This window comes from Accipiter gentilis, chromosome 6 (genome assembly GCF_929443795.1).
Source record: "Accipiter gentilis chromosome 6, bAccGen1.1, whole genome shotgun sequence".
In the NCBI taxonomy this organism is placed as follows: Eukaryota; Metazoa; Chordata; class Aves; order Accipitriformes; family Accipitridae; genus Astur; species Astur gentilis.
Genome location: NC_064885.1, coordinates 12,560,256 through 12,581,791, shown reverse-complemented (window position 1 = coordinate 12,581,791; position 21,536 = coordinate 12,560,256). Strand labels below are relative to the sequence as shown.

The following is a 21,536-nucleotide window of genomic DNA, read 5'->3' as shown; positions in this document are numbered from 1 at the left end:
TCTAGTATGAAGTATTAGGCCTTAGTGCCTGATTATCAGACCTTCTAGCTGAGGTAATGGTTAATAAAAAGCTATTTCCATAAATGAATAAATTAGAGAACAGGAAGCCACAGGATTGCCTACTAGGAAAGCCATAATCAGATCAAGTGCCAGTGAAGGATTTGGTCTCTCAGCAGCATGAACATCAGAAGCCCCTGAAGGAAATACCAACAAAGAGATGAGATCCCTTCCTCTGGGTGTATGAAGTCAAGTCCTGTTGTGGTTTCATGTTGATGTGCCAGTCTGCAGATAGGCATAAACTGTGGAGGGCAGGGGGAAAGGGAGGGGAAGATAAAATCTGGAACTTGAGAAATTTAGGTTAAGTTAAGCAGTCTTTTCATTAAAGGCGAGCCACCTTTATATTTTTATGCTAGAGGTTTAAACATAGTTCCTTTCCTTTAATATTTTTTCAGTTGTATTTTTTTAAATATTAACAAGGTGTTTCACTTCTGTTGCATTGCTTGTTTATTGTCTTAAGCAGCCAGGATTTTAAGTAAGATCTGGATTACCAAGTCAACTGTCCAGGGATTAAATCATCCCTGCCAAAACCAAACAAACCAACCAATCAACTGCAACTTCTTCTGCCTCTTCTTAGGGGACGTCATCTTGAAGCTGTTATAATACCTATCATCTTCTTGGATGAAGATCTTGTACGCATTTCCAATACAAGAAAGTGCCCACACAAAGATACAATTTAAATCCTTCTAGTTTGTCTAGAAAAGATATGACAGACAAGGATGGGAGTGAAGCAGCAATGAAACAATGAAAAGTGATAAAAATTGAGAAGTCAGGACTCAAAAGACTAATAGTTTGCTGGTCATTTGAGCTCAAAAGGAAAAATAATCTAATTTAGCAAAAGTGGTGAAAGGGAAGATGGGCATTTCACTTATAAGATTAGCATAGTGTACGCAGGAAGTAGAGCACAACCACACCTTTTCAGGGACTGCTAGGACTAAAACAATCTGGCTTGAGTGCTTGGGCAATCATTCAGAAGTAATTTAGATTCAATTTCATTCTGAAATAATATGGCTGATTATCATTCTTATTACAAATAAAAGCAAACTACTTAGAACTGCTTTTAAGGTCAGTAAAGTTTCTCTTCTTCTTTTTTCTCCCACATTTATTTCTTCCATTTCCAGTTACCTCTTGCTTCAGTTCCACAAGAAAATACTGGCAGCTTAATAAGAATGCTAACAGCCCAATCAAATAGCAGGGCTGCTAGTTAAAACTAAAAAAAAAAAAAAAAAAAAAGGAAAAAAGAAAAAAATCACTAAAAGCCAATGTGTAGCCTCAGTTCACACCTATGATAAAGCAGCAGGGAAATACTGCACTAATGGTTGTGAGTTGCCAGAACTGCTGTTGCAGAGGATAGCAGGAGTTTTCTCTCACAAGACTCATTTCTATCCAAGGATATCAATTCATCACACTGATCCACACCCCACTTCAGGACATCCCAAATGAAAAGTAGCATGAAGCTGTACCTGAGCTCTGAGTTTTGTAACCAATTGTGATGAGGGTGTAATACAAATCCCTGAAACCTTGATTTCAGAAGCCTGAAGAGAGATATATGTACCTTCATCAGCCACTATAACTGGGTATAACCATCTATATCCCCTTGCCCTTCCATACATTAATTCTTTGTAGCTTTTTCTGGAGAGCAAATCGCAGGCAGTCAGACATGTACTTACTGGCCTTGTCTGCCCATGTTCCAGCCAGGGTCACCTAACGCTTTCAGCAGGTCAAGTGTGTACTGTACAAGCCCAGCAGCTGGCCTCCAAGCCCCAAGAAACTGTACCTGTCTTAATCTCTCCTAAACTTAAAAGTCATGCTCTCTGCAAGACTCAATAAGGACTAGCACAAGGTTTAGGCTTTCTTGTCCAACAGTGCCTGGTTTTCCTTCTGAGACCACAAAGTACTGCTTGGATCCAACAGAAACAGGGCTGATAATCAGCTTGCTGCCAGTGTGCTGATACAGCTCACTGTCTTCTGGACTGGTCCAGCAGTTCCGTATAGATGTTGCCAGTAGTATCTAGTAGCCCACAGCATGAACAAACAGCCTAAAATGCCCTACAGACTACCCTTCAACAGCATTGCACTGAATTCCTGCAACTGGTGGAAGATATTGAGTGGAACGATACAATGCAAAAGTTCTATTTTTTGTGAAGAATGATCAAAATGCTCAGTTGGCCAGGGTTGATTAATTTTACTGCCTTTGAGGGTTACTGATGATCGATACACAAGCAGGGCAGGACGATCAATACTGTAGCTGGCTGCATTCCTCAGCAGGAGTTTGGGGAAGTACCTACCCCAGGGCACACAAAAGGTAATCTGATTATTCCCTACAGCTCAGTGAGAACCACAGGCAAACTGCTGTCTTCTGTACCATCTGCACAGCCTCTGTCACTGTATTCCAGGAGAAATGATCTATGTTACACTAAGACTCAGAAATCTCAAGAAGTCGTGTTGATCCATTCTGTATGATATTTGTGTTACCCTGCTCAGTGAGAGCCAGTTACTGACCTGGTAGAACTGACTGATGCCACTGCTTGCTTTTGGGCTGCTCACACAGAGGATTACCTGCCAGCAATCTCTGCCCAGATGCACCAGCAGCTTTTGATTGGGAGTTCCCTTGTTAGAGCTGTATTATCAAAGCATCCACTAGCAAGTGGCCTAAATCTCTTTTGATTCCAAACACTGCTCATGGACTTGCTTCTCCAGACAACTGATTTTTACTAGATCCTTTGGACAGTGTATTTATATTATCTTTCAATCTAGCCACACCACCACCCTTGATGACTCCTTTGGAATGATCTGCTACCCCAAACATTGATCTCAGCCTTCTGAGATAAGAAGTTACTTGATTATGACTTCCCATCACTCAGACTGATCCTCATGTCCTGGATTAAAAAGAAGCTCATGATGAAAGTGAGAGGACAAAGATACACTGTGTGAAAAATAAATACTAGAGTATCAATGGCATGATTGGTCAGTGGCTATTTATATCCTTACACTAACATGTTATCCTGGCCTTAACCTGGCCATCTTGGATAACACTGTATAAAAAATATCATGAATAAAAGACAAAGGTTGATATTTGCAAGACAGGAAACTGGATGATCAAGCTTGGGTAGGCCAACCCTTTCTCAACACACATAAGCATAACTTGCTTTGCTTGTCCTCTGTGAGGGGAAAAAAAAAGTATATGCATTATGCTGTAATAGAAAAGGAAGCCCTTGCATTTTCACTTCAGATCTTTTGATATTTGATAAGCCAGGCCCTCCAAATAAGGTGTAGTTTCCACTGGAATTATATAAAGCATTTACAGTAAGTATTGTAGTTATCTTTAATAAGACATCTCTGAGGTGGGGCCAATTCCAAAAGTCACCTTAGTTTTTCTCATTCATCAAATGAAACTCAGGACTGCAGAAAGATGTCTGGGACAAAAAAAGAGGAGCTGTTTCCCAGTATTTTCATAATATTAAAGAATCTCTTTTTGTCCAGGCAAGGACATTCTTCAAAGATAAACATAGACTCGTTAAATAAAACAAATTCTGGTGAAGTCAAGCAAAAAACTTATACAGAAAAAAAGCAATCCACTGATGAGGACACCCATTATGCTGCTATCCTGAAACCTAACTTGAATTACAAAACTGCCTGTTTAATGTTCAGTCGTTCTTTGAAATCGATATTTGTAAACCACATTACTTTCACTTTCTCAAGCAGATCAATTTTCAAATGTATATCCTTCATTCCAGAAGTCGATAAACCTACAGTTCATTCATACAGTCTCCTCCGCTTTCACCTGATTTCCGTATGCTACACTCACCTGGAAAAAGCTGCAGTGGGTGTATGTCGAAGCTGTAGTACTAGCACAGCCAGTCAGAGGATCTACGTGGGCAGGTGTCGAACACTGCATTGTAGCTGCAAGAATTCAAACACAGTTATCAGACTTCCAGAAATTGTGTTTGGTATGCAGAGTTCTATTGCTTACTTTGATTAAACATTTCAATAATCGCAAGTAAACTAAATTCCAGAAATGTATTATTACCTCCCAAGTAATTTTAAAAATTATTTTTTAATCTTTAAAAATAGTTATTCCAATATATGTGTACATATATTAAAAACATATATTGTAAAATTGATACACACAGACACAGAAACTTCATAATCACAATCTTCTGTATCTTAATAACACCTATTCAATTTGGTTGCTTGACTTTCTCATCACAACATACCGCAGAAAGTCGATTCACATAAGAAGAGCCTAGTTGTTCATACACAAACACACTCTGAAATTAAACAATTATTTTGTTGTAAAAAGCAACTTTGTAGATGAGGCAGTATTCTGCAGGTATTATTTTTTGGTCACATGCAGAGATAATTTAAAAGTAAAGGCATTATTTGCAGAACAGATAATGTTTAAATCTGCAGTCATTCTGAGAGAGAGAAATCCTTGATGAAATCATATTTAGTCCACTGTTCATAATAATTAAATATAATAAGTATAACTTGAGATGGCAAACAGATCAGATCAACTTATTTGCAATGCCTGACACTTACATGGGATTTCACATGAGACAGTTGCTATGACAACCAATATGTTTTTTTAATATCTATACCTATTGCCCTTTTTACTATGATGTTGCTGAATTTTTGTGTAGTTTGGAGCAACAAACACAGGAGCTAAACAACACAGAAAGAGCTAGTGGACATCCTTCTAAAGAAGCATGAGATATGTGTATGACTCATTACTTCAAAAGCTAATTCTGAGCAACTTTATGATGAAGTCCGGACAACTTTCAGAAGAACATCTGTGAACTGTGAACATATTACAACTCTGGATATTGCCAAAAACCTAAATGATATCTGCGTTTCACTCACTGGAAACTCCAAAGTATGTTTACAAACCCAAGAAAACTACCAAAGAAAACTTTTGAAGGGCTATTGTAAAAACAACGCAAGAGAGCAATGACAAAGGAGAAATTTCTTGTAACCTGCTAGAGTGATTCTAAGGAAAAACAAACACATATTACAAAGAACCTACTTTCTGAGAAAAGGAAGGACCTGAAGGGAAAAAGTGCTTGTGAAATAGTAGGTAAGTGTAAAATATTAAGTCCAGATCATATACTATAAAAAGCTGCAAGTAAAATATAAATGACAGTATTTTTACAGTTAGTAGAGCTTATAGCAAAAGCAACTCATTAATCAAATGAATCATTATGTTTGTAAATCAAAGTGAGAAGAACAAAAATAACTATGCAGAAGACTAGACTGATGACCGATTCTGAATGGTTCTGAAATGCAGAAAATTGCATAAAAAGAATAGTTTGCACTCACAACAACTTTTTTTTTTTTTATGGACAGTCACCATATATCCAAACAACTTTTTAAATAACACTGAAGAAAGCATTTAGTGACAGGCAGTGTTATCAAAGGCAAAGGTGTTGATTAATTTATAATATTTCATTTATAATAAGGTTTTTTTATAATTTTATAATTATACTTTTATAATAAGTCTTCAAATTGAATCAAGATTCAAGAAACACACCTGCTTCACTCACACGCTTTTGTCCTACCCTGTTAATTGGAGAGAAGAAATTTCTAAGTTTTTTTGTCTAAGATATAGTTAAACTAGTCATACCCAGAAGAAATTACCAGCTAACGCACATTCTGCCACAGGCTGTTATGAAATAACTGACAGTGAACACGGATCTCATTTGAATACTAAGGAGACAGGGATGAATGGCTTCTTAAGGAATAAATAAATAATTACTGAACAAATTAAGAAAAAGATACAGCCCCTTCCATCAAACAAGATGGATCAGCCTCAAAATAAATTTGGTTTCTGCCAAAAAAGAGGCGTACTTCTGCCCATACAGGCTACAGATGGAAATTTTCACACACTCTTTAGGACACAGTATGGGGAATATGAACACTGATTTATGAAAATGAAATTGCTGTCAGTGGGGCTATAACCAACCCAGTAACGGACCTCTGAGAACAAGCAGAGATCAATGAAGAGCACAGTTCACAGAACAAGGAAAGGACTGGACATCCTGCATCACAAATATTCTTGCACACAAGTCGAATGACCATGTTTCAAACTTACTGAAAATACCTTTGGATATCCAAAGAGGTTGCAAATAAATCAGGCAAAGAAACCAATAGTTTTAAAGGAAGTTATTTAGAAGTATGTTAACAAAAAATGTATAAGCAAATACAAGCTATAAATCTGACAGCTGAATAAGAAAAATTAGAAGGAAATACAATGGAATAGAGAATTAGTTGATACTGGATAATATATAAAGGGAAGGAGTCAACAAGACTACTTTTTGTTTAAGGTAAGTCATTCTTCATTGTTGTCTTGAAAGGCCTCCAGTAGATAGGCAAACGTGGATAACTGTGATCTTGCTGATACGATAGATTTCCAAAAAGCTTTTAACAAAATCATCATCAGAAACTCTTACGAAAACTGAGCAACAACAGCATGAGAGGGAAGGCTGTAATTTAGAAAATAATGTATTTTAAAGATACAACACAGAAGATAGGAATAAATAGTCACTTTTCACAGGTAAGTGAGGTCACCAGTGGAGGTTCCCCAATGACCTGTACTGGAGGTCATGCGGCTCATCATTTTAATAAAGTACTTTAAAAATTGAGGTGAGCAGTGAGGTGATGCTTGGTGATAATACCAGGTTATTCACGTCAGAAAAGAGCAGTCAGCTACGAAGATTTGAAAAAAACCCATCTTATGAGTTGCCCAAAGCCACCACCCACCAGATAAAGCTCTGCACTTAGGAAAAATAAACTAATTTCACACAGAAAATGATGGGGTTTTAGTTGTCAATCAATAATTGGGAACTAGATTATTTATAAACTATAATACTAGTATTTATATACTATAATACTAGTATTATAGTAGCAAGTTTCAGAAAAATATCAGCTCAAGCTGCTGTCAAAAAGACCTCCAAAGTAAAAAATGAAACAACCAGATTGTTAGGAAATAATACAAAAGGGAACAGAGAATGAAATAGGAACATTATTACTCCACTGTATAAATCCATGATTCACCCATAGCTTGACCACCATGTATATTTTTGGACTCTACAGCTCAGTAAGAAAATAACAGAACAGGTTATAGGTAAGGCAACATGGATGATGTACAGAACACTTTCCTGAAGGAAGAGCTAAGTGGGGCAGGATTCCCCATTCCAGAGGAAATGCAACCAAAGGAACTAAGATAGAAGTATTTAAAATCATAAATGGTGCAGTGAGAGGCATATGGATATAGACACATTCCCACAAAACCCAAAAGGAGATTTAATGAATATGCAGTAGGGTCAAAAGAGACAAGAAAAGGTGGCTCTTTGCACAAAATGCAATTAAACTGTGAAATTAAGTCCTTGTCACAGATGATGTATATGCCACAAATCTACTTTGGTCGGGAGAAACAGACAAGTTCATGGAAGTGAACTCCACTGAGGGCTATTAAATACAACTCATATTATGGTTTATTAATTCCCTGAGCCCACACTGTTAGAGTATTTTGGCAGAGCATCAGTCCATGCTTGCTCTACTCCTGCATTCTTCCTTGGACATTACCGTCAGAGGAAATGATGAGCTATATGGACATTTGGTCTGATCAAGGCTAGTATTCTTATCTCCAAAGCAGAGAACTATTAATTAGAAAATTATTGCGGCATTCACTAAATCCTGTTTTCTCAACATTGGAAAAGTTGGATGAATTGGATAGAAATGAGATGACAATATTAACATCACATTCTTATATACATCTTCCTCCTACATGATGGCCACAGCTCTACCAGTAAACTAAATGCTTCCAGATCCGTTCTCTGGCAGAGAGTCTGTTAATACTATTAAAATCTCTTACTCTTCCAAGTCAAAACAGACACATCCAAACAGCCTGTTGGGAATGGTCCCAAGCCCATGCCAGCCACTGAACTAAGCACAGCACTTTTGGGGGAGAGCGCTAACCAGGCTAATGATCTAATGATAGAACTGATCAAGACACTGAGACACTTTTCCTGGCAAAGTCTGATATAGTAGCATAGACACAGACAGCTATGCTTGAGCTCAGCCATGGTTTTTAGCAAAGATATATCTTGCCAATGTATCTGGAAGTTAGAGCCTAAGTGTAAATAAAATCTAAGAACATCAAAAAAGCTCCATGCTTACAGTTCAATGTCTACACATTTGTACTGCATGCTTTTTACAGGTTCCAATACTACATGCAAGCTCAGGAAAGCTGAAAGCCCCCAAATAAATGCAAACCCAGTATGATCAGCAGCATATCTTTTCCAAGCTTGAAAAAACACCACAATTTCTCCAAAGATCTGTTGGAAATTGAAGGAACACATGTATCATCGCTATGCATTCAAGATAGCAACAGACATTAATAAGCATTATTATCAGCTCAACTGGGCCAAATGGCATAAGACTGACACTGTCCGGCATCATCCATTCCACTCAAGCATGTACTACATGGGAAATACTAAGGAAGAACCTTAAGACCAGCCTTTCAGTGTGAACTTATCATGTCAGGTCCAAAAGTTATGCCTAAGAGAAGGCAGGTACTCATCAGACAGCTGGGTCAACAGTACTCAAAGCTGTGCAGGAAATTAGGGAATGCAGCTGTGCCTGTTCCTGACAGATCAATGAACACATCAGAATGGGCCTGAATACAAAAACTATGCAAGCTCCGATCCTTTACCAACCAGAAGACTGATGAAAATTAAGGTGATACCCAAGGTCTCTTCAATAAGGGAAAATGGGAAAGACAATATTGTTTGAACTTAGACATTTAGGTGGGATTAATTGCCTTACTGCTACATAGACTCAGGTGTCTAGCAGTTGTCAACTCTTTGCACAGTCAATGAACAAATAGGTTCTTCAGAAAGAAATTAATTGTCTTCCGAAGGCATATGTCTAAGAAAGTTGGAATGACTCAACCTCTGGGAGGTGCCTGTTTCTCTCTACTGACTATATATGTAATCTAAATGACAAGCCCAGGCATATACAACTAACTATTATACATTCAGATGAATCTTAGGCAAGATGAATCCTACAACTAGTTTTACAAGTGCATTACTAATGCATCTAGTCTGCTTTTCTCAAGGGAAAATATGGCACTATTCATGCTATGTTAAAACAGATGTTTTCAGCTGCTTATTTATTTTAAGAAACCCTTTTTGACCATGTGAATTTTAAGCCTTACATAGAAAGAAAATTACTTACCTTAACAGAGGGTGTATCATTCAGAATAACATGACTACTCCTAAACTACCACTCACCAGAAAGGTTATCATATGTAAATGAACCCTACAGCCACAGATGTATTTGAAAGGCATGACTGGACTTGCAATGTCAGGTGGCACCAGTAACTAACATTTCTCACACAGTTTCCTTGGCTGATTTTTCATTATTAGGATACTGATAATAAAGCTTCACTGCATTTCTTTGATGCAATCCCACTACTATCAAAGGTTTTGCAGATAGTTGAAAGCAAACAGAACTAAATCCTTAAAATAATTACAGTCTAATGCTAGTGGGGAAAAAAAGATCCAGATGAGCATCTTTTATTTTACTGCCCTTTCAATAAGAATCTTAATGAAAAACCAGGGAAATCTTTTTGTCGCTGAAGTTAACAAACAAGTCTGAATATACATAAAAAGAAATCTTTTGACAAAGTTCTACTTTGATTTAATCTAATGGGACATCAAAAGTGAAATGAAAAGAGTCAAGAATAAGACTTAACATATATTCTTTAGTCCCCTCACTTATAAAATACATATTTTAAGATTAACTATCACTTTCGAAATAAGCTAATCTTGGTGCTGTGCTCTCAAGATGAAGGAAAGCAGACTTTTTCATGTGGACATATGAAGAAATAAGCTTTCAGCATTCTGTATGGTATAATATAGAGAAGAAGGGATAGCAGAGAGATTGAGATACACAGGGACAGAAGTAAAAACACTGATACAGTCCTAAGTGACAGTGAAAATCAAAAGATGTATAATCTCTCTAGTGAAATGTCAAACTTATCTTCTCAGAACTACTAATGAATTCATTGGAGTTTTCAAAAGCCTCAGATTCCACAAGTTTCTCTATTTTTGTTTGAATTACACCTTAATTTTTGTACCTTGCAAAATCTGGTACGCTTTCATCATGCCCTTCCCCACACCTCCCACCCCAGAAGATTTTACCTGTACAACATAGCCAATTTATTCTTTAAACTTTTATTACTCCAGCGAGAGAGACTAGCATCATCCAGTTATAGAGATCTACATACTCATGTCTAAATCTACGCTAGCCTCCCTCAACTCCTCTCCAGTCAGTACTGCAAAATCAGCGCTTTCCAGGACATGAGTAATCTCTGCCCAAGACAAACTCTAAACCAAGCTATAGGAATTGTACCCTGAAGATGCCCATTTCCTTACCATGACTACAGAAGAGCTCCGGGGGACTAGCTGATATATAGACATCTAAAATTCAGTATAATGAATTTTAGCCTATGCTCTGTAACCGACAGAAATGTGACGTGGGAACCATCTCCCACCTTAAGCAGGTATTCTGGATGAGGCTTTGGGCAACCTGGTCTAGAGGCTTTGGGCAACCTGCCCATGGTAGGGGGGTTGGAACTAGATGATCTTGGAGGTCCCTTCCAACCCAAATCATTCTATAGTTCTACAGTTCTCAGGACACCCTGCTCCTGGTAGGAGACATAATAGTTTGCAGCTGGTAACGCAGGCTCTAGCCACCACAGTAATCTTTGTAAGTAGCATGGGGCAAGGAGCACATGGCAAAAGTTGCCTGTCTCTGAAACATTTAAGAGTGTCCACAAGAAATGCCTCGCTCTTCAGAATCCTTGATAAAAATGATGTTATGGAAACTAGCAATTATTGTCTGAAACATTCTCAGCAGAAGTCTCAGAAGACACACACAAAAGGCGTGAAGATTTCACTGTGTACTTGGAGAAAGACAGCAGCCACCACATGTAGGATTTCTAAACAGGGAATATCTATCTTAGTGAAGGTGCAGCTGCCAAGGAAGGAACAGGCAGAAAGGAAGAATAATAACTGAACTTTAGTTTGTTCAAGGAAAGAGTCACTATGTTCTGAGTTTCAGAAGTTTTAGGGAAATTAAAAAAAAAACCAGACACACAACCACCCCCCAAAAAATAACCTATCACATGATTTTTCCAATTCAAGGTAAGGTCAAGGAAAAGAACAATAATTTGCTTCAACTTCTCTTCTGACGAATAAAAACAGTTAAATGAGACTGAAAATTTTAGCAGAAACATTTTAGACAAAAGAAAGGAGTGAAGACTTGTGCTTTCTAGTCTTCAGTGCATGAAAAAAATACAACATAAAGAAGCTAAGCAAGAAAAAAAATTAAGATATGAAAATAGTATGAGCACAATGAAATATTCTACACAATACTTTTGACTGATCTTTAACTTTAAAAACTTAACCTGGGAAAACACAAGACCTGGGACTAGTATACTACTTTTCAACAAGTACTCAGTGCTTTAGCATCATTGTCCAAGTTTTGCTTAATTAAAAAAAATATGAAAGTTAACCTAACACTGTGGACAAATGTTTTTCTCCTCACCCTTTAACCTCAACAGAGAGGCTACCTGGAAAATCACCAGGGGATGCTCAAAATCTGGAGGAAGGAAAGGAATACGAAACAGAAAATCTTTTTGGTTTAAAGATCTGTCTTCCTTTTAGACTTTACACTTTCTATCTATTTCTCACTTGAGATATACACATGACAGAGAATTATAGAAAAATATTTTTTAAAGCATCACTTTTAAATATCTTTTTGAAAAGCAAGTGCAGAAATTTTTTTTCTTACCTGTTGGATGGTAGGCTTGCGAGTACTGCACTGAAGATGCATAGCTGCTGTATTTTGGAAGGGAACTGGTGATGTTTTGAGACCCTTGCTTAAGTGGCAGAACAGAGCAAACAGGCCGGACTGTGTATGTGACCTGTGTTGAAAACCCTTGGTGTACCGGAAAGGCAACCCCTCTATTTGGAAAAGTTGGGGAAGCCTCATGCCCTGGAAGCAAACCAAGAGAACCCTGCCATGTTCTGGAAGGCACTGGAGTCCAAGCTAAACTTTTTGTCGGTAAAGTGCCATTGTTCTGGGATGAGGTCGATATGTAGGAGTAAGGCCGGAAACTGTCTTGAGGATAAGGTTGATGAAACTGTCCTACAGTCAGCAGTCCTGCAGTGGGTACAAAATAAAGTGGAACAAGTGTTAAGGAAAGGAGTTTTCACAGGCAATGAAAGGCAGTATGAGGAGCCAAGACTCTACAACATTATTTGGGAAGACTGCCCTTGCTCCAATATACTTAATCCAGAAACAGACTGCCTTCTTACAGGTGAACATCCAGTAACTGCTGCAGTGGCATGAGTGCAGTGCCAATGGAGAGTTATCTATGTAGCATTCAATCTCCTTAAACTTGCAGTAACAAGTTATCAGTATTTAGAAACGTGCTATAAATCAAATGCATTGTAATTTACTAAACCAAACAAAAGTAATTTAGAAAGTACTGTGTGTTAAATTGGGCAATACAGTTAAAAAAAAAAAAAAAAAGAGAAATTGTAAAACAAGACTACCAAACTCCAAAGCTGACAGTTCATAGACAGCTATGGGAAGGGCAATGTCAAAATCCTCCAAGTGGCTTTGAAAGTACTTTATGACAAGTCCTTTAATTTGTCAAGAAAAAAAAAATCAAAGCCAAATTTTTTCCAGTCAGCTCAAATAGTTGTTTAGACTAAAATATGCCAAAATTTGCCATTTTGTTATTTCCTAGATGTTCCTTTTATTCTGCCCTTAGTTTCCTCTCTTAGTCAGTTATTATTTCATGAAATCGTATTTGTTCTTATACCGTAACAGCTTGATTTCTGTTAGAGGTTTTGGTGACTTTGTTGAAACACTGACAGTAACACCAAGAACATTTATGCTCAGTGAATTCCTAAAAGAAATACTGCATTTGTGACTCTTCCACGGTGTTGTATATAGCCATGCTAATTATAAGTTTCAGGATCATTTACATCAACAGGGTTTATCGAGAAGTCAGGCTTTCTCAGACCTGTAGTTCCCAATTCTCACTCTAAAGGACTTTTTACAAAATAGCCTCACATCTACCTCTTTCACTCCTCTGATGGGAACTAATTCAAGAAATGGGTAACATACAGTCATTATTCTACAAGTTCATATTAAATCATTAAGAATCACTAAATAAATAGCACTGGCCCTGAAAATGTAGTAAGAGTTAATGTATGAGACTATTTCCTGTTCAGTATTTTTACCATATAAAAACAGAGAATGAACAGAGGGATGAGAATTCTTTTGTTTATATTTTACTTTTGGATAGGGAAATTAAGATTATCTAGTTTTAACTCATAAACAAGACACCACAGGATGCCAAGTTACGAAGCACCAGTGGCTTTACCGGAATTGTTCGTGGATGTTCAACACAGAGTTACATGTTGCAAGACATTTGGAACAGATTGACACTTTGCAAACAAAAATATCTTTTATCTATCAAATTACCTCACATTTACAGCAAAGGCATGCCCCTAAATAGTCAGTACAGAGCACACAGTAAATGGTCAGCCTGTCAGAACTCGACTGCATATAAAGCCCGATGTTTTCCTTGTTCTTTCTGTCTTTCTAGAAACTGAGACTCCTAGAGCAAAAGCTCTCTAAAACTGCACCCATAAAGAGGCCAAAAAATTAAAAGGCTGTTTCTTTCTTAGCATTTACTCTACCAATGGCCTGCAGTACATCAGTCAGACCAGATTTCATTGAAGACGTCTGTAATGACTTATCTTAGTCTTAACAATGTTAACACCAAATCTTTAATTAATGCTTCCTAGCCTTGGTATTGAGAGAAGTTCCTTCCCTTCTCACATGCTTAATTTTGTTTTCTTGGTATTACAGATGTAGTTCCACACACATCATAGAAAACACCGTATGAACTAGATGACAGTTCCTACTCTGAAACAGTAACCAAGAATAAGTATCATAATATCCTACTCTGTTCTAAATGCAGGCTAGTGCTGCAGGAAGCAGTACCACCAACTGCTTCTCCCCTTCTGATTGCACAGTCCTGCCACTTCTTCTGCACCAAGCCTTGCAGCACCCATGTGGTGCATCACCCTGGCCTGACAGCCAGCCACAAACAGGCCGCTCAAGTCTTGTCTTCAGATCATTGTGCTGAACCAACACAGTTGCTGTATCAGCTGCAAGGAAGATGGTGGTTAACACATGACCAAGGGAACGGCAGTAGGACTGCTCTTCTGGTAGCAGCCCACAGTTCAATTGAACAAAGAGCATCGCAAAACAAGATATTCACATCTTCCTTACACAGCTTCAACTACAATGCTTATATGGAATTTGTGGAATAATCCTCTGAGAGCTTAGACTTGTCTTGGAAAACTCAGATCCTCTCAATGAGGGTTAGAAAGAAAGGAAACATGTTCTGGGGCTTTTCAACAATATTATTTTCTCTTTAGCTCTCACCTACTCATTCAATCCTCTTTAAAAACTATCTAGCTTGCAATTCTTTTTCAGGAGACAGCTGACAGAAATCTTGCTATCAGGTCTTTTCTCCTTTGCACAAAACTGACAGGAAGCTCTAGTTGTCACTTCAGATGACCCACTGTTTCACACATTTAATGAGAGCTTATTAAGCATCCCTACTGATGGGCAAGTAGGAGTAACTTTCACCTGTTAGAGCTGTGCTAGCTCCATAGAGATCAGGCGAAGGCGTTCTTAGTGTAATATGTAATGGGGACTGTACTGTAGTCCACAGGCAGACTGAAACACTTGTGTGGACTATGTTACCCATGCTTACTGGCAGGAGATCTACCTGCATGAAGAACAACCATTTTCCTACACCGGGTAAACTGAGCAGCCAACAGCAAGGACAGGTAACCCTCCTCCCTCAGGGCAGTGCTGATTTTCAAACCCCATGCCACCCAGTGCTTCTCAAACCCACCACGGCCCCGCATGGCCCGCCCCGCCTTACCGGGCCGTTTGGCCTTGCCAAGTGTCGAGGGCGGCAGCAGTGGGTCCATGTGCAGCGACGTGCCCAGCACCCGCTGGAAGCGGTTGGGTGGGCGGCTGGTCACCTCCAGACCAGCAGCCAGCTTCGCCTTGTTGGTGCGCGTCAGGCGCTTCAGGTGGATGAGGAGGTCGGGGCGGTCACGGCGAAAGTTGGGGCTGTGGAAGTGGTGCAGGGGCCCGGTGGAGGCGCCGCCATCACCAGTGCCAGCCCCCAGGCCAGGCCCAGGTCCAGGCCCCACCACACTGCCCACCGGCCCCATCATGACCTTGCGGAAGCCATAGAGGTTGAGCTGTCGGATGAAGCTGGTGAAGTTCTTGGTCTTGAAAAAGTCGGCAGCTCCTGCCGTGCCATCGTCAGCTGGCGCCGTGGAGCAGCTCAGCCCCGCGCCCAGCAGCTCGCTCTCGAAGAGCTGCTGGTCGATGAGCAGCCCCTCGCCACGGGCGTCCCAGCAGATGGAGCGGTAGTGTGGGCTGTTTACCAGCTGCCACAGTTTGGCCGGGAAGTTGTTGGGGTTGATGGGGGCGGACAGCCGCGGCTCCTCCATGCCGGCGGGGAGTGAAGGACGCGGTATCTGAAGGGCGCGGAATCTGAAAGACGCGGAATCTGCGCGCGTTCTAACGGCCGCCGCGCGAGGGCCGCCCCCCAGCGCCCGTGCCGGCCCGCGCGCAGCTCGGCACGTGCCCGGCTCACGACGCGCGGCCCGCCGCGCCGGGGCCGGCCCCCCCATCCCTTCAGCGCCGGTTCTCCCCCGCAGCCCCGGCATCCCTTCGGCACACCCGCAGCCCCGCCATGCCTCTCAGCTCCTCAGTGCCCTCAGCTCCGCCATGCCCCTCAGTGCGCCCAGCGCCCTCAGCTCCCCCATCCCCCTCAGCTCCCCCGCTCCCCTCAGACGACCCACCATCCCTCTCAACCGCCGCCATCCCCCTCAGCCCCCGGTCCCCTCAGACCCGCCATCCCCCTCACCCCTCAGCCCCCCTGGTCCCCTCAGCTCCACCATCCCCCCCAGCACCCCCGGTGCCCTCAGCCGCTGCCATCCCCCTCAGCTCCCTCGGGTCCCCTCAGACCTGCCACCCCCCTCAGACCCACCACCCCCCTCAGCCCCTCCCGTCCCCTCAGCTACCCCAGGCTCTTCAGCCACCGCCATCCCCCTCAGCCCCCCACTCTCCTCCTCAGCTCTTCCATCCCCCTCAGCCCCACAGTCCCCTCAGTTCTGCCATCCCCCTCAGCTCCCCCGACCCCCTCAGCTTCCCCAGTCCCTTCAGCTCCCCCAGTCCCCTCAGACCACCCAGTCCCCTCAGCCCCGCTGACTCCTCCCCTCAGCCCCACAGTCCCCTCAGTTCTGCCATCCCCCTCAGCTCCCCCGACCCCCTCAGCTTCCCCAGTCCCTTCAGCTCCCCCAGTCCCCTCAGCCCCGCTGACTCCTCCCCTCAGCCCCACAGTCCCCTCAGCACCGCCATCGCCTCCGCGCCGCCGTCCCCTCAGGCTTGCCGGTCCTCTCGGCCCCGCCGCCCCCTTCAGCCCTGGTGCCACCGGCAGCTCACATCGATCCCGTGAGGGAGCAGGCGGCTGAGCCCTGGGGGTGAAACCTGCTGCTCGGAGCGGCCCCGCTGCCAGCCCGGGGCCGTCCCCGTGGGAGACTGGAGGTCCCTGAAGCAAAGCCCGGGTGGACACCGTGCCACCAGCCCAGACCCATGGAAAAAGGTTAAAAATGCGGTCCTCACAAGGACCCGGCCTCAAACACATGTGGGTGGAGGAGGACTGCGCTGGAGGGGTGTTCGGTGGTGTCGAATGATAGGAAATAAAGAAGGGGCTGAAGGGCCGGGTTTCACAAAAGGAGTTAAATTCAACCGCGCAGAGTAATAATCTTGAGAAGAAGGTGGAGAACGAGGTGATGATTTCTGCTGATCATCCTAACTTCTTCAGGACAACAGCATGGTGAAGGACTGCAGATCTACTACCTTGGTACCTACTGATTGGGGAAGACACTGGGCATCGGGGAAACGCAGCACTGGTAAACATATGATACATAATCCTAATTTGATGAACATGGTGATGATCTTTGAACTGATGATTACCACTCATGAAAGAAATGATGAAGTTAGAGCAGATGTTTGAAAGCATCAGCTTAAAGTTCACTGGCAGTTCACAAAAAGGAAAAGAAAATTAGTTCAGAAGGGACTGGAAGAGGAATACAGAACAAATCAGGAATTATAAGTGTCACATTTGCCCTAAACCCCCCCCCGAACTTCTGCAGTTCTGATCTTTCCCACTCTAGGATAGCTCAGGTAGAATTAAAATGGGATAGAGAAAATCAGCATCAAGAATACGAACTAGCTGCAACAGAAAGAAGTACTGAAGAAGAAATCTTCAGAGGGGGTCTTATTGTATAAAAAGGTAGGTAGTAAAATTGTAGGTAACATAAAGGAGCTGAGCGTGACTAATGAAGGACACCAAATAGAAGAAATCAAATCAGGTACTTAATCACATGGAAACTGGGGAACTAATTGCTATGGGATGTTTTGGGTACCAGAATGTTACTTGGCTGGGGGGTGGTAGTGGGGAGATAAGCTAGATTCACAAGAAAAGTACATCCAGGGCTCTTAAAGTCAGCACCTTTGTCACTGCTGGTCCCCAAACTGTGCACTGGAGGAAGCTCAGAGTTCATACCTGAGATGTACTAGTACACATCTGCCCTCCTAAACTCTTCTTGGGGTTCTGCTGTTAGCTATGACTGGAGGCATGCTACAAGGACTTCCCCCCGCCCCCCCCCAGCATAACCATTCTTACCGCTTTAGAACAAGAATCTGCTATGAATCAAAAGGGGAAGAAGAGCAAGGAGCTGGGAAAGGAAGAGTGTGGTAATCTCTCTCTGCTTGCAACGTACCCATGGGTCACCAGCAGTGACAGAAGAAAATTACATTCCTCTGTCTTGGCTGCCCTTAGAGCAAGAAAGTAGTGAGAAGTTTGAGCACCTGCATATTTCTTGGCCTTAAATTACCTTAGAGTTGTCATAAGACTTCTCAGCAAGAAGGTACAAAACCAAACACCTCTTTAACTGAAATCATCCTTATTGCTTTGGTTTGCAGCACAGCCTCAAACCACCAAGGCAAGTGAAAGTGCAGTAAGTTTTGGAGAAGGGACAAAATTGAATGAACTGGTGGGAAACTGTTCCTATTTGTAAAATGAAAGCAAACTCACTCTGCTCTTCCGCATAGCTGAAGTGAGGAAAAAGATGTTAGACTGACTAGATTAAATATTTTGGGTGGGGTTGCTAACAGAGTTCCTCACTTGAAATTAAAGCAGACAGGTAAAACAGGAAACAGGACAAGGAAAAATGATGATAAGGAGAGATTAGAAGACATTATTTTTGCCTCTTTTTCAGCAGACTGGCTGATTGTTTCTCTCAGTCTCTGCCTGTCTTTGGCACATTTAGCACATTTATCATTATTCTGAGTCAGTAGCAACAGCAGGAAGGAGCAGAAATTTTGTCAGCATTATCATTAAAGCTAAAATCCTGCACAATAGAAGAATGTTGCTTTACCTAAGGAATTAATGGCCTACAATTCTAGTGAACTCATGCTGCCTTTATCCCAAGTGGCTTTGCATTTTTATTTCCTCAGTAATTATTCACTTAAGAATTACGTAATGGTTGCTTAGTGTAAACAGCCAAAACTTAAGTAAAGCATACGGAATGCAAACCTGAAAAACCAAGAAAAAAAGCCCACTTCACAAAAACATTTTCTCAGCGTTCCTGAGATTGTCTTCAATGAAATGATTTAAGGCTTCTCTTCTCTCCCTGTGCAGCAGGAGTCCAAGAAGATTACCTGACAGTGGGATAGGTGAGTTTTTTACTATATCATCCATAACTGAGGTCAGAGCCAGCAATATGTAGTCTATAACTGAAATGCAGAGACTGAGCCCCTAAAACTAAAAAAACCCTGAAACTAATGCCCAGAAACATAGGTCCCTTTTAAGCATTTCCTTCCGTACTTTGAAGCTGAGCCCGTAGCTGCAAAACAGATGACTTTTTAAAGGCAGAATCATGTTTTTCATCAGCATCCAGAGTGCTGCAAGCTCCCGGCAAAGCCATGGCTCGCACCTTCCAGCGCCTTGCTACTCATGCCAGGTCACACGAGACACGATCTTACAGCAGATGTGGCAGGAGGTACAGCATGAAGGGAACAGCTTTGTAGCTCTCTGGCAGCAAGTGTGCTTGACTCGCCAAGCAAGCCTGATAATGAGAAGACAGATAATGGTCCCTTCAGCTCTCTTGGTAGATCGGCCTCTGAACTGTTCGTGCCTTAGACTTAACACACGGGCTCCCCAGAACAACTTATTCTGGGGAGCACTGGAAGTTTCCTCTCGCTTGGAATGGAACAATAATAATGAAATGCTTTTTAGCAAGAAATGGTGTAGCTCAGTAAAAAGCTGTTGGACTGCACAGGATTTACAGGTAACATTGCCCTGCCTTTTCAGCCAGCCTTACAGCTGCTTCCTCTCTACCTCTCCTTTCATGCACGCTTTTAACTCCCCCTCCAGTCTTCACTCAACACCTGCCTTGTCACCCTTCCAGCCCAACACTGACCTATGCTTTTCACTCTTTCTTCCCCAAAGTACAATGCTCTGGCTCTGAAGAAAGGTAAGAAGCACAATCTGCCCAGCAGCATGGGCTCCCTCCTCCCCGTGGCCCCAGTTTCTTCATGCACAGCTATGGGTCTGGTAGCACTACTGCTGCCTCCCATTTCGATCACTAACTGGGAACTGCAGTTCTCTGCAGGAATTCTGGCTTTGTTGACTATTAAATTTGTTCCTCTTTAAATGCACACCTGTTACAAGTCTGTGATGCTGTGTGCCTCCCTTCTTTCAATAGCACTGAAGTAAACTATTTTAGCAAATAGCTAGCTTACTGTGCATTCAAAAGGAAGATGCTCTGCACAGTGTATATCCTGAATCTGTTAAGCCACACATGTTAGTCTTTATTTCTGACACAGCTGTACCAAATGCTTTCCCTTGGCAAGTGTCTTTGCGGCCATTAAAAAAAAAAAAAAATTAATCTTTCTGCAAATCTAAACAAAAATCTGCCTTTTTTTCTGGCTACAAGTGAAGATACATTGTTCTTTGCCACTCTATCAAATTTCTAGCTGGTTTTTGAACAATATGACTACTTTATTAGAAGGTGACAATGCTTTACACTCTGTCAGGAAAGAGTAGTGGCAGCTGCAATGATGAATGTTTTGTCCCAGGACATACAAAGCTTGCAAATACCCTCCAACCAAGGCTTATCCTTAGGCTGCTGTCGCCCCACCTGAGTACTCCACTTAGCATGGGCCAGTCCTGCAGGGCCACACAGCACCTTGCTTTTCAACACAGAGGCTGACACAGGGACTTGGAACTGACTGGGCATTTGATAAGAAAGAATTGCACACAAACACGTCAGTAAAAACTACGCTTGCTTGGGAGAGTAAAGTTGCATGACTGGTCTAAACTTTGTGCAACTGAAGGGTGCTGCTTTGGGCAACTTTTTTTTCTAGTTATGATTTTAAATACACTGGAGACTGTGTGCAGCATCTAAGGACAATTTGGAGTATTAGTTTTAATTTGGGAGATACTGAAATACCCAAGGTACCATAAAAAAGCAGCAGTGCCTGAAGTTCGCTTTCACAGAAACCTAATGTTTTGGGAGAAAAACATACTATTTCACTCTTACACTGAAAACTGAACAGACAAAACCATACCAAATGCACCCTCAGAAAGCCTGCATCCTTCTTGTCCATGTCTCCCACTTTAAACTGTTTCCTGCTCAGCACTCACAGGGTTCACAAGAAGGCCACACATCACGTTCTTTCCTCTTTTCTTCCTTCGTAACCAAGGCTTAACATATCTCCTCACATCCCCTGCAGTTTCAGCATTATCTATTAATGGCTTAGCAGTGAAATAATACCAACCATCGCAAGCTTGACTTGGCTTCTCACTACACCTAAATCTATGTTTATTTTGTTCAGTGGCTGTTGAGATATTATGGTACAACATAAGCAGTTCCGGTTGTTAATTTTCTAAGAATTCATACCAGTTAGTGCACTGATAGGGGAAGGCTTTGATCTCACTGTCTGTGCTAGGTTTAGACACATTTCAGTGCACATAGAGATTACCTCAGGCTGAATGTGTTGGCAAATTATGGCTTTATATTCTTTAAGTGATAATGCTTTGTTCTGTGCTCAATGATCACGAGCATTAAGTGCCCTTTGCTGGTGTGGCCAGCCTGGCATTACAACTGTCATGAGTGTCTCGGCAAAATGCCTGTGTTCAACTTTGAATGCACAGGGGGAAATCCTGCTGAAGCATCATCCCAGCTGGTGGTGAGAAGCCAAAGGGTCATACAACAGTCCCAGCAGGC

At 41.8% G+C, this 21,536-nt stretch overlaps 1 protein-coding gene across 3 annotated transcripts in view; it reads right to left on the bottom strand.

Moving 5' to 3' along the window:
• Positions 1-15,999, bottom strand: part of HSF5 (heat shock transcription factor 5) — a 28,046-nt gene extending 12,047 nt beyond the window's left edge. For 2 of the 3 annotated variants that reach the window (XM_049803302.1, XM_049803303.1), the window contains exons 1-3: positions 15,104-15,999; positions 11,917-12,288; positions 3,866-3,960 (exon numbers count right to left, since the gene is read on the bottom strand). In XM_049803302.1, the coding sequence (XP_049659259.1) occupies positions 3,866-3,960; positions 11,917-12,288; positions 15,104-15,905 (1,269 nt within the window). In that variant the 5' untranslated portion in view covers positions 15,906-15,999. The remainder of the gene's footprint in view (positions 1-3,865; positions 3,961-11,916; positions 12,289-15,103) is intronic. The other variant, XM_049803304.1, reaches the window with a different exon arrangement.
• Positions 16,000-21,536: the final 5,537 nt, after the last annotated feature.